Source organism: Pelobates fuscus, chromosome 1 (assembly GCF_036172605.1).
Source record: "Pelobates fuscus isolate aPelFus1 chromosome 1, aPelFus1.pri, whole genome shotgun sequence".
Taxonomy (NCBI): Eukaryota; Metazoa; Chordata; class Amphibia; order Anura; family Pelobatidae; genus Pelobates; species Pelobates fuscus.
This window is the reverse complement of record NC_086317.1, coordinates 66656986-66669637: the sequence shown is the minus strand read 5'-3', so window position 1 is coordinate 66669637 and position 12652 is coordinate 66656986. Positions and strand designations below refer to the sequence as shown.

General features: G+C 42.7%; 1 protein-coding gene across 2 annotated transcripts in view; it reads right to left on the bottom strand.

The window, feature by feature from the left end:
• Positions 1-6635: 6635 nt before the first annotated feature.
• The window catches only part of ASPA (aspartoacylase), a 186575-nt gene continuing 180558 nt past the window's right edge, over positions 6636-12652 (bottom strand). For both annotated transcript variants that reach the window (XM_063449350.1, XM_063449342.1), the window contains exon 7: positions 6636-8226. In XM_063449350.1, the coding sequence (XP_063305420.1) occupies positions 8023-8226 (204 nt within the window). In that variant the 3' untranslated portion in view covers positions 6636-8022. The remainder of the gene's footprint in view (positions 8227-12652) is intronic.

The window sequence follows — 12652 nt, the reverse complement described above, 5'->3', positions numbered from 1 at the left end:
GGCAAGCTCGTTGGTCTTTATTCCTCACGCATTTCAATTACGTGCTCACTTATAGACCTGGTTCTAAGAATTCTAAAGCCGATGCTTTGTCTCGACAATATGAACCTTCTGCGATATCGGAGCCGGTTTTGTCTTCTATAGTACCCAGGTGCAATATTATCGCCAACACGAGTCTTAAGATTCACTCTCCGTTGCTTGGTCAGATCATGAAGTTGCAGCATCTGGCGCCTAGACAGACTCCTAGGGCAAGGCATTTCGTTTCTCCTGAACTCCAACTGGAACTCTTACAATGTTTTCACAACAGTAAGGCGGCCGGTCATCCGGGTATTCGCAAGACATGTTCCTTGATCTCTAAAGATTTCTGGTGGCCTTCTTTACGGAAGGATATTAGGGATTTCATCGGAGCATGTGAGGTCTGTATGAAGACTAAGCAACCTCATACGCTTCCATGTGGGTTGTTACATCCCTTGAACATTCCAGAGAGACCATGGTCCTGTTTGGCTATGGACTTCATTGTAGATTTGCCTGTTTCTAAAAAACAGACTGTGATCCTCACGGTGGTTGATAGGTTTACTAAGATGGCTCATTTCGTGCCCTTAACTAAACTCCCGACTTCTCCTGAATTGGCGGAGATATTCGCGAGAGAGATTTTTCGCTTACATGGGATACCTTCCGAAATTGTTTCCGATAGAGGTTCCCAATTTGTTTCACGTTTTTGGAGACCCTTCTGTTCTCAACTAGGCATCAAATTGAACTTTTCTTCTGCCTATCACCCTCAGTCTAACGGAGCTGCTGAACGTACAAATCAAAAGATTGAACAATATTTGCGTTGTTTTGTTTCTGAACACCAGGACGATTGGGTCGGTTTGATTCCTTGGGCGGAGTTTGCACACAATAATCTCGTTTGTGATTCTACTCGTTCCAGCCCCTTCTTCATGAATTATGGCTTTCATCCTTCCATTCTTCCCTCGGTTTCTCCTTCCCAAGGGGTACCGTCGGTTGATCTTCATGTTGCCAATTTGAGGAAGTTGTGGGATCAGACTCGACAAATTCTCCTACATAATTCCATGTTGTTCAAGAAACACGCTGATAAGCACAGAAGGGCGGCTCCGGTTTTTGTTCCAGGTGATAGGGTATGGTTGAGTACAAGAAACATTCGTTTAAAGGTTCCTTCTATGAAATTCGCTCCTCGTTACATTGGTCCTTACAGGGTTCTGACTCGAATTAACCCAGTTGCGTATCGCCTAGCCCTTCCAGCTGCCTTACGCATTCCTAACTCCTTTCATGTCTCCTTACTGAAACCGTTAGTCTGTAACAGATTTTCCTCCACTATATCCCCTCCTCGCTCTGTTCAGGTTGAGGGTCAGGAGGAGTATGAAATCAACTCCATCATCGATTCTCGAATCTCCCGGGGGAAGTTACAATATCTTATTGACTGGAAGGGATATGGCCCTGAGGAGAGGACTTGGGTACCTCAGGAGGATGTACATGCTCCTCGCCTCCGCAGGGCTTTTCACTCCCGTTTTCCATCTCGTCCCGGTTCCTTCCGCCCGGTGGGCGTTTCTGAGAGGGGGGGTACTGTCAGGGTACCTGTAGTCTCTACCTCAGAGGAGGTGAGAGACTTAGACGTTTATCCTCCCAGAGGGGTTGTTTCTTCCGTTCCTCGCGGTTCTCTCTGCCATTTACAAGCCGACCGCGAGGGATCCACTTCCTTATATGACGCGACGCTCAGTAGTCAACGTCATGACGCCAACCCGGGTCGACCTGTCAGTCAAGTCCCGAGCACTAATCAGGACTCGTCGGGGGCGTGATTACCCTCTAGAATCAAGGTATAAAGTAAGGCTTTCGGCATCTGCTCATTGCCCTGTCGTGGTTCTAGCCTGTCTAGTCACTCAGTGCTCTTGTATTCTAGTTGTCTCGTTGGTTCTGACCCGGCTTGTTTGTACTACCCTGTTTACCTCTGTTACCCTTTGACTCGGCTTGTCTCTCGCTTACCTGTCCTCTCGTTCCCTCGACCTCGGCTTGTTCTTAGACCATTCTCTACTTACTCCTTACGTTAAGTCCGGCCATTCTAAGGTCCGGTATACGTACCTACCACCTGTTTGTACTCTGCGTGTTGGATCCCTGTCCCGATCCTGACAACTACTACCAGTGCTTGAGCATGGTGTCACATGTTGTTGCAGAAGGAAATTTGCAAGTCTACGATTCCAATCTCCTTCAATAATTCTCTTTAATGAGTCTTTGGTAGTCTGAACCATACACTCAGCTTGACCATTTGATGATGGGTGAAATGGTGCAATCGTAACATGTCAGAAAAGATTCCTTGCCATGAAAATGTGGAATTCTGATGAGGTAAATTGTGTTCCATTATCAGACACAATTGTATCTGGCAACCCATGTGTAGCAAACAGCCTCCTTAGAATTTTTATGACTCTGACTGAGGTAGCAGATGTAACAACGTCTAACCATTTTGAAAAGGACTCAACAACTAAAAAAAAACATGTGTCTATGAGAAGGACCAGCAAAATCTATATGTAAATGGGACCAAGGTGACCTAGTCACTTCCTAAGGATGTACTGAGGCTTTAGGTGGAGCATGACGAGTGGATTGACATGGTACACAGTTCTTCACCCACTTTTCAATAACTTCATCCATTTTACCACTCTGTTTCCCCATAATAGGCACCCTTTCTAAGCAGATAATTCATGTTGGCGCACTACAAATGGTTTGAACTTGTCTTCCACTTTTGATTTTGGCCACCCCCTCCAAACCCAGTTGAGCACACGGGACAATAAAGGATCCTTGGCAGATATACAAGCAGTCACTTGCATGTAACGGAGGGTTTAGAATGGGTTCCAACATGAGGACCTCAGAAATAGGAGGCACAAGGAAGTCAGGAGAAGGCAAAGGTAATCAGCTTAATCCATCAGCATGTGTGATATCCTTGCCAGGATGATACTTGAACTCACAATCATAGGCATTCAGCATAAGGGACCACCTGAGCATGTGTGGTGAAATAATTTGAGGAGTGGCAGTATTGCTGGTGAACAGACCCAGTAAAGGTTTATGATCTGTTATAATAGTAAACCTCCGCCCACACAAATAGTCACAAAATATTTTTACACCGGACACAATAGCTAAAGCCTCCTAGTCAATTTGGGGCGTAATTCTTCTCTGTAGTAGATAAAGTCCGTGAATAAAACGCAATAGGAACCTCAACCCCATTTCTCAAAGTGTGGCTCAATACAGCCCCTATGCCATACGGAGTAGCATCGCAGGTGAGGTTGAGCGGTTTCTCCAAATCATAATGTACAAGTACACTGAGAAGACAACTGTTTTTTAGCAGCGCTGAAAGCGGTAGTATGAACGTTAGTCCACTTCCATTGAGCATCTTTATCTAGTAGACGATGCAAAGGTTCAGCAACAGTGGCTTTATCAGGCAGGAAAGAATGGTAAAAAATAAGCAACCCTAGGAAAGCTTGCAGTTCTTGTTTGTTTGTTGGAACCGGAACTCTATGGATAGCTTCACCCTTAGAATCAGTTGGATGAATACCCTGTGCGTCAACTCGGTAACCAAGGAAATCCATGCTGCTTACACTAAAAACACTTTTCTTTTTTAAGTTTTAGACCAGCATCAAGAAAACGTTGTAAAACAAGTTGCAGCTGTGCAGCCATTAATTGTCTAGAATCTGCTCCAATAAGAACGTCATCAAAATAAAGCACTACACCTGGAAGTCCAGATAAGAGGTCCTCCATTAAATTTTGGAATATGCCAGCAGCAATGGAAACTCTAAACTGCAAATGTCTTGCTCGGATAGGTCCTTTGTGTGTTATTATCGTTTGTGCATCAGCAGCCTCATCATCCACATGTAACTACTGGTAGGCTTGAGCCATATCCAACTTGGCAAATACTTTTCCTTTTGCCAAAGTAGTTAGAATTAGATTAACAGCTGGAATTTGATAGGGATGCTCTTGCAATGCTTTGTTGATTGTACATTTGTAGTCAGCACAGATTCTGACATCCCCATTTGGTTTCATCACCGGAACTGTGGGTGTACACCACTTTGGGTGTGTTATGGGTTCAAGTATACCTTGTTCCACAAGACATGTAATCTCAGCATCTATTTTTGGTCTGAGAGCTAATGCAATTCTGCGAGGCTTCTTCCGAAATGGGGGTACTGTTAAATCTAATACAAAAGAAACAGGAGGGCCTTTAAACATGCCAAGACCTTCTTCAAAAACTGCACTAAATTTATCAATCACATTCTGTAGAATATCTGTGGATACATTATTTACTTCAGTTAATGAAATTCCTAAGGGTTCAAACCACTTTCTACCTAGCAAACTTGCTCTTTGTCCCTTAGTACTTATTAAACGTAAGTGTCCTCTAAATTTGCCATATTTTACTGGTATAAAACAAGCCCCTTTAACATTCACAGCCTGTTTGTTGTAGTCCACCAGATGAATATCACAAGGTACTATTGAAGGAGAATTATGAGGCCATAACAGTTTAAATGTATGTTCTGAAATCAAAGAAAATGCGCACCCAGAATCTACTTCCATTTTGCACGGAACATCTTGCAGCATAATTTCAGTGTAAACCTTCAGTCCTGATGGCGAATTTTCCACTTTATTCACATAGTCATTTGAGTAAACACCTGTAGTCATTTCACTATCTGAAACGGTATGTGGAGTATTAACAGAGTGGGCTGCGGTTTGTATTGTATTCGCATTCTTATATTGGGTTTGAATTCCACTGGATTGTCTTTGGCAAACTGTCTGTATGTGACCTGTACTTTTACATGTGTGGCAAACTGCATTTCGAAAACGACATGTATTACGCCTGTGTTTTCCACCACAACTATAACAAGTTCCTGTGACATAAGTGCGTGGTGAAAAGTCTTTTGATTTAACATCAGTCTTCTTCACTAGATTTATTTCAGGTGAGTTATCTTTGCTGGAGGAGGATTGTATCTCTTTTGAATGGACATATGCAGCCTGATTTGCAAGCGCTTCCTCTTGCGCAATAAAAAAAGAAAATTCTGTCTTGCAAGAAGTCTCCTCTGCAGTGCTTCATCATGCAGTGCTTCATCATGCAGTGCTTCATCTTGCACCCCACACACAGGCCTATCCCTTAACAAGGATTCTAAGCTGGCACCAGAATTGCAATTTTCAGAGAGCCTGTGCAGGTCTGCAATGTATGCTGCAATGCTTTCACCTGGTTTCTGATTTCGTCTATTGAAATGGAAACGCCTCACTGTTTCCGATGGGGTGGGTGCTAAATGATTTTTTAACAATGCCAGTATTTGTTCAAATGAGTAGTCTTGTAGTTTAGCAGGAGATATCAGTGAGCGGACAGTATCAAAAGGCTTGGATCCAATAACACTCAGCTCTCTTCTTAATTGCATCAACCACACACACACACACACATAATGACATAACACAAGAGAGACTAACACAACAGAACAAGTGCATAACTTCACTATGCTGCCATCTACCGGAAGGTGGACTGCATAAACCCCAATACATAACAGGAAGGAAGACAACCAAAGAGGCTGAGGGAAAGTAAAACACACAACGGGGAAAGTAAGAGACACACAAGGAGTAAGACACAAAGGGGAAAATAGAGAATAAAGTAAACTAAGGGGTGGGGGGGTAGATACACTAAGAGGGGTAAAACATTCCACTCCAGGACCCTTTATTATTATTATTACTGGCATTCTGGTGTTTTCAAGACTATAGCTGTGAATGTCTCCAAGTACTGTGGCAACTGCTGTGCACGCTACCTAGTACTATGGTGGTAACTTTGTGTGCAGTCATTTTTATAATTAAGTCGTAGTGCCTTGATCATGTGTGTATGACTAATGTGGAGCATTGAATTTACGATGTATATGCATATGTATTTTTGAAATCTTTGACACTTTTGTTAAATGGATTTAAATATATATTTAGTGCACAGATACAATCATTAATGCATTAGTATTTGCAGTGTGTAACAATGAATTGCCTTGGCCTAGATGTGCATAGAAAGACATTGAAGACAATGAGTGTTGAGAGTCTAAATTCATTTGAAGTCCAAATTAGTATTTTTGTTCTATGATTCTTTTCTTTTCAAGGTTGGCATGATGCTGTAGGACATCCACGAATATTAACTAGGGCAAAAAAGGGAAAAATCTGAGACAAACATTGAACTTCTTATACTGCATTAACTAGTCACTATTCATAGAACAAACTGTGTTTGTCGGAGAGTTTGTTAACTCATTGAGCTTCAATTCTTTCAGGAAGATAAACTATAAATGCAAGGAGTGGACAAAAAAAACAAAAACGTTTCTAGGACAATGGAGGAGACATCCCGTTTCATAGTCTTCTGTCCAAAATGTCCCGTAAAGAAAGCCCAGTGCACAGTTTATTTGAGATGGGTCATGACTGCCTTGCATGCCTGTCTGGGACAGTCTTATATGGCAGGTATGGATTAGAGGAAAAATGTATACAATGTTGGGGTGTAAAATGTCTTCCTTCTTACTTCCTCTTTATCCTAGGCATCAAACTGCAAACAGCTTGTATAACCCTCTGGCCCCCTTTTTCTTGGTCTTGCCAGCTTTCTTAGCTCCTTTTGGCTTCTTGCTCCCTTTGCTCTTACCTGTTGGATTGTGTGTTTTGTTTCTCAGTTATTGTCACAGCCTTGGAGTCTGCCCTGGCCAGCACCTGGATTAACAGTAGTGGAAGCTAGAACAATGGGAGAGGGGGTTCCTGTTGTTTGTATTAGACAGCAACCGAACTCTGGGTTATAGGAGACTTGCTTGGGGACCAGAGTCCAACAAACTTCAGTCAAGGATTTCAAGCTCAATTATACAGTTTGAATAAATAACGCTGTGGCCAAGCCTTCCCCTTAATTTGGTATTGGTGTCTTTATGGGGGGATTTGGGGGAAAGTGTGGCTTGGTGGTCCAGTCATGCATTGTCAGTGAAGGTTCAATAATGTTAAAATATGGTGATGAAGGAGGCCATGGAATTATTGGCCTTTTTGATGAAAATATTCTTGGCTTTATAAAGCAGATGTATGGACTATTACCATTCAGAAATATGAAAACACAAGGATAAAATATCTCTGGTATAAGGTGCACATGGTCATCTAAAATGGCACCATATGTAATCCATGCAATGCAATAATTCAACATGCCTATGCAAGTGTTGGGCATTAAAGCTGACTCACCAGGTTTATCAGTTGAAAAGAAGCATGGTGGGTTTTGAGCTACTTGCTAGGTAACAAACAAGACGGGTCACGTATTACAGCATTGTAAAGCTTTATCATGTTAGGAAGTTTTTGTTATAAGCCCATAGAAACCACAGTTTCAGTTCTGTACAAATATTTAATGGGGTATTTTCTGACAACTATCATCTGTATTTTTTAACTTTTATTCCATCTATTTGTGGTAAAATTTGACTTCTTCCTCTGTACAGTTTGTCAATATTTTATGTTTCTTTGACTAATGCAATTGCAATCTGGGCTCTCTGATTTTCTTTGGCTCAATTAAGTCTATTATCTCATGTAGCGTGCAGATCTCTTTAATAGTAGATACATAATGCTAACTGACAATCAAATGAACATGACTGAGCTTTGCAGATGCATAACTGTAACTTAGTTCAATCAATGCTATACTTTTATAATTTTTTGTGGGGTCACAACTACTTTGGGCATTACTTTCATCATGGACATCAATTTTACCTAGATACTTCCTGAGGTATTATCTGTATTTTACCCAGCAGCCCTCCAGTTTACAGTAAACCAATGATTAGACAAAAAAAATCACAAGTCTAGCCGTTTTGGACTGCGTTTTGCAGTTCAGAAGGTAAAACACATGAGAAGCAGCCCTACGACAGCTGGGTAACTAAAGGTAACCAACAACAGCTGAAGGACTGAAAAGTTGTATTGTAGGTCCACTGGATTAAACATGTAGACATTTTTCCACTATCACCAAACACAAATTACTCTTCTGAGAGATGGAAATATCAGGTTCTGTTGTCACTGCTGTATTGATGAACATCTCAAAGTTTGTGCCTGTAATGTTACTTTCTGTGTTTTTGTAAATGCGTGATTTTTTTCATAATACGCTGCTTCGTTGATAAATGTTGGGTATATAGTTGATTCTCCTTTATACATTATTTCTTTGCAATCTGGTGTTACAAATATAGGATCACCTGGATTTAATTCTTGCCAGTCACAGTCCTGTAAAAAGACAAAATAATAAAGAAGTCTACTTTCATTTAATATATAAAGAATAAGGGATGAAGGCGAAACCACCTCGTACCACGACGGGTCGTTCTCCTTCAAACCACCCCAAAATAAAACGACTATAGAAAATAAATAAATTTTATTGAGAGTAACGGTATATAAAAAAACCAAATAGCCTAAGGACTCATCAGGAAAATCTGGCCTCTTAGCTGCAAAGTGTATCAGTCAACATTAAATAACGCAATGTAGACTTAGACGAAGTTGATGCCAGAAGTGGTGAAAATATAGACCACTATTGAGTGTGGCACTCTAAACTTTGCAGAAGGCCAAAGATTAGAAAATTACTGGCCTAGAATTAAAGTCAAAAAGGGGGAAGGGGGGAAGGGTTATGGGGTTTAAAGGAATATTATGTGTCAATCACTTAAAACCTAAGTAAAGTTACTGCTAGATGTGATAGTTATAGTAACATATCTTTGGGCTTCCTTACCCGATGGAATTTTTAAACCTTGACTTTGATTTTACTCTACCAATAGTAAAATAAGACTCTTCAGTTTATCACAGCCTTTTTCTTTTGGGGTGATTCTTTTGGGGTGATTTGAGGTAATTGGGTTTGGTATTTACGTTGGGTAGTTGAGCCTATGATACAGAGCTATTAGTAGGTGGATTTATCCAGTCCGTGTGTGTTTGGACTTATCCCTAACCTATATTTTCCTCTTCTACTATATGATCTCCTCTATCCTTTCGATTTCTATTATGTGCTAGCTATTTTTGCACTCTCTGACCCCATACAAGGTCTGGCCTGTACTGTAACCATCACTTTTTTGGTTAAACTGCTACATTTAATAGCGATATGTTACTATAACCTTTTTGACTTTAATTCTAGGCCAGTAATTTTCTAATCTTTGTCCTTCTGCAAAGTTTAGTCCACATTATAACCATCACTCTTAGCATTTAAACTTAACTTAATTTAAGTTTAGAGTGCCACACTCAATAGTGGTCTATATTTTCACCACTTCTGGCATCAACTTCGTCTAAGTCTACATTGCGTTATTTAATGTTGACTGATACACTTTGCAGCTAAGAGGCCAGATTTTTCTGATGAGTCCTTAGGCTATTTGGTTTTTTTATATACCGTTACTCTCAATAAAATGTATTTATTTTCTATAGACGTTTATTTTGGGGTGGTTTGAAGGAGAACGACCCGTCGTAGTACGAGGTGGTTTCGCCTTCATCCCTTATTCTTTATATATTCTGTGCTCTATGCAGGGTTATGCCCTTGTCGCCACCCCTATAACCCATTCCTTTCTGTACCCCCTGCTAGTTTTCTAGCTAGGGAGTACTATTATCTACTTTCATATAATATACTGTTGGAATAATCTAACTACTGCAGTGCTCGCCCTAGTCACATGCAGCAAGCATCAGAATCAATTACATAAAAAGGAAGACTAAACTATAGGGGTAAATCTGTGAGAAAGAAGACATTGTCTCTTCAAACATTCTGGGACTGTGGGCAGCTCATATAAAATTTGATTTATTGAGTAACAGGTCATTTCAGCATATTTCTGGAGAAATTAATGGGATCTGTAAACACACACAATCTAATCCTAATTTATATTTAAGGGACACTATAGGCACCCAGAGCACTTCAGCTCATTGAAGTGGTCTGGATGAAGTGTCCCTGTTGCACTTAGTGCTGCAATGTTAAACATTGTGGTTCAGAAGGGCGGAGCCTGACCGCGAGTGAGAGCAGTCGCCATCTCACGGAGCTCCGTAGGTCCAAGCCGAAAATAGCTTGAATTTGAGGGATTAAACCCATCGCCCTACCTGCAATAGGCTGTTAACCTACGGAGTGTGAGAACCGGAGACAATCTATGCCTTTCATCCAGCCGGCGAGAGGCAAGCGGCAGAAACGCAAACCCGGGGCCTACACGCACTCACGGAGCCCGACCTGGTCAGACCTGCTGGATTGCTGGCAGCCTCACGGGGACCCGGAGGCTGAGGACTTCGCTGACACCCTCCAACTACCCTTCACACAGATGGGCAGACGATCACAGAAGGCCCCCCTGGAGCCACAACCAGGTTCCAGGGACATAGGGGCCTTACTGCAGCGAAACCAGGCAGCTAAGATGGCGGACAAGGCAGATCACAGACCAGTAATCTCTCCTGCAGAGTCTGCTCGCCCAGACCCACTACCAGAGCAGGTACCGGGCACAGCTGTGAATGTGGATGGATCGGCGCTGGTCACTCAGCGGGATTTCCACAACCTAGTACAGGAGATCAAGTCCCTCCTGGCAGCAGACGTGGCAAGTATTAAGGCAGACATACAGGCGGTGGACACTAGGGTGAAGGCCTCGGAAGAGGATATAGTCACACTTAAGCAGGGACTCTCAGACCTCCAAGCCACAGTCTTGACCATGCAAACGCATCAACAAGCACTCTCACTTCATTACACAGCCCTAGACGACAGGTCTCGGCGAAACCACCTGAAAATTAGAGGGATTCCTGACACAATCACGCCGGACGAACTACCTCATTATATGAGGCGCCTGGTGGCCTCCATACTGCCCCAGCCCCAAGCCAAGAAATTCTCTATAGACGGGATATACCGCCTACCGGCGGCAGGTGGCGCTACCTCTACATTGGTGAGGGATGTGATCGTCCGCTGCTCCACCTCACAGGATAAAAGGCTCCTGATGACAGCGATGCATGGCAAGACGCCACTACCCTTTGAAGGGTCCAACCTCTCATTCTTCCAGGACCTTACGAGGTCCACACTGCAATGGCGTCGATCCCTGCAAACAGTCACCAGCCATCTAAGAGCAGCAGGGTTGGAATACCACTGGAGATCCCCCAGGTTCCTGGTGGTCACTCATAAAGGGACTGTACATAAACTTTCTTCGCTAGCTGAGGCGCCTCAATTCTTTAAAGCCCTGGGTCTCCAGGTCCCGCAGACCCACCCGGAATGACACCCCGGAACCAGAACAACGGTACCCTCAACGACCATGGTCCACCCGACTCTACGATCCGAAACCTGAATACCCCAGGGGACACTCCAATACCATGAGGCTCATGCACAACTGTTTAGCTCTGTTAAACCCTGTTATTCTGTTATTCTTATAAGCATAACTATAAGGCTCCTAGGTTGACATGACCGCGACAATACACCCACTACAGACGCACTCTCGTAATACCATAATTGGGCGCAGCCTAATGTGACTGTACGGACATCACGCACACGCCATAGACTGCACTCAACGCCCCCCCCCCCCCCCGCCACCCCCTTGGTTAGGGGCGCATATAGAAGACGGCCTGACTCCATCACCTTGAATTTGACACACTTGACCACACGGCCGATCTCCCTAAGCCAACCATACCCCCATGACTACATATTAATGCACACGGAATTGGCGCAAGGACACATACCACCACTCTGACTAATGTGAAAGCTTATCTTGTATATCTATGTATCCCCCACCCTTCCTTTCTATTCTGTAACCCAAAATGCGTTGATATGAAAGAAAAGAAAAATGTTTCTCAATAAACAGAGATTGACAAAAAAAAACAAAACATTGTGGTTCAAGAGAAACTGGAGAAAATGTTTACATTGCAGCACTAAGTCTGTCTCCAGTGACTGTCTACCAGACATTGGAGGCGTTTCCTGCATCCAAACCAATCTTTGGTACGGTAACGGATGATGGACATCCTCACGCTCTGCATGCATGGAGACATCCAGCATCAGATTTTTCCCCATAAGAAAGCATTGAGGTCCTATGGGAAGGTATAATGCTGCTCGGGACTGAGGAGGCGGAGCCGCACCACAGCGCTAAGGGACATCAGCACTGGATTTAAATAAGGAATGTGTTTTTAACCCTCTATTGACAACCACATGGGGGGTGGGAGGAGGGGAGAGGGGCGTGTGAGGGAAAGGGGAGGCAGAGGAATATAGCTTCTTTGTATTCCTGGCACTTATAGTATCCCTTTAATTCAAGAAATACATTTGTATCAAGAACATAAAGGTTAGCAAGATTCTCTGAGGACTAACGGGACTAGCAAACCACCATGGGAATGGGTTTGCTTAGAAAACGTATCATATATATTAAGACACACAATATTTTAGCTGGTCACATATACACTCACAGGATTAAATGGATACTGCAGACCAGCGCGCACTCAAGTGTTTTAAAATACAAAAACGTAGAGATGTTTTTCATGAATGGAACTAGACTCGGCTACATGCACAGATACTCTCAAAAATGTGTGTCAAAAGCAGTTTTAACCTAGTGTTAATTTCCCAGGACAAGAGTTTTGCTTTTGATAAGTAATCTTCCTAATTATGAGAAAACTAAATGGGCGGCCTTAAATAAACTATTAAAATGTGGATCATTAAATGACCACAGGCTCTCCCTCTTTTCTTGAAATC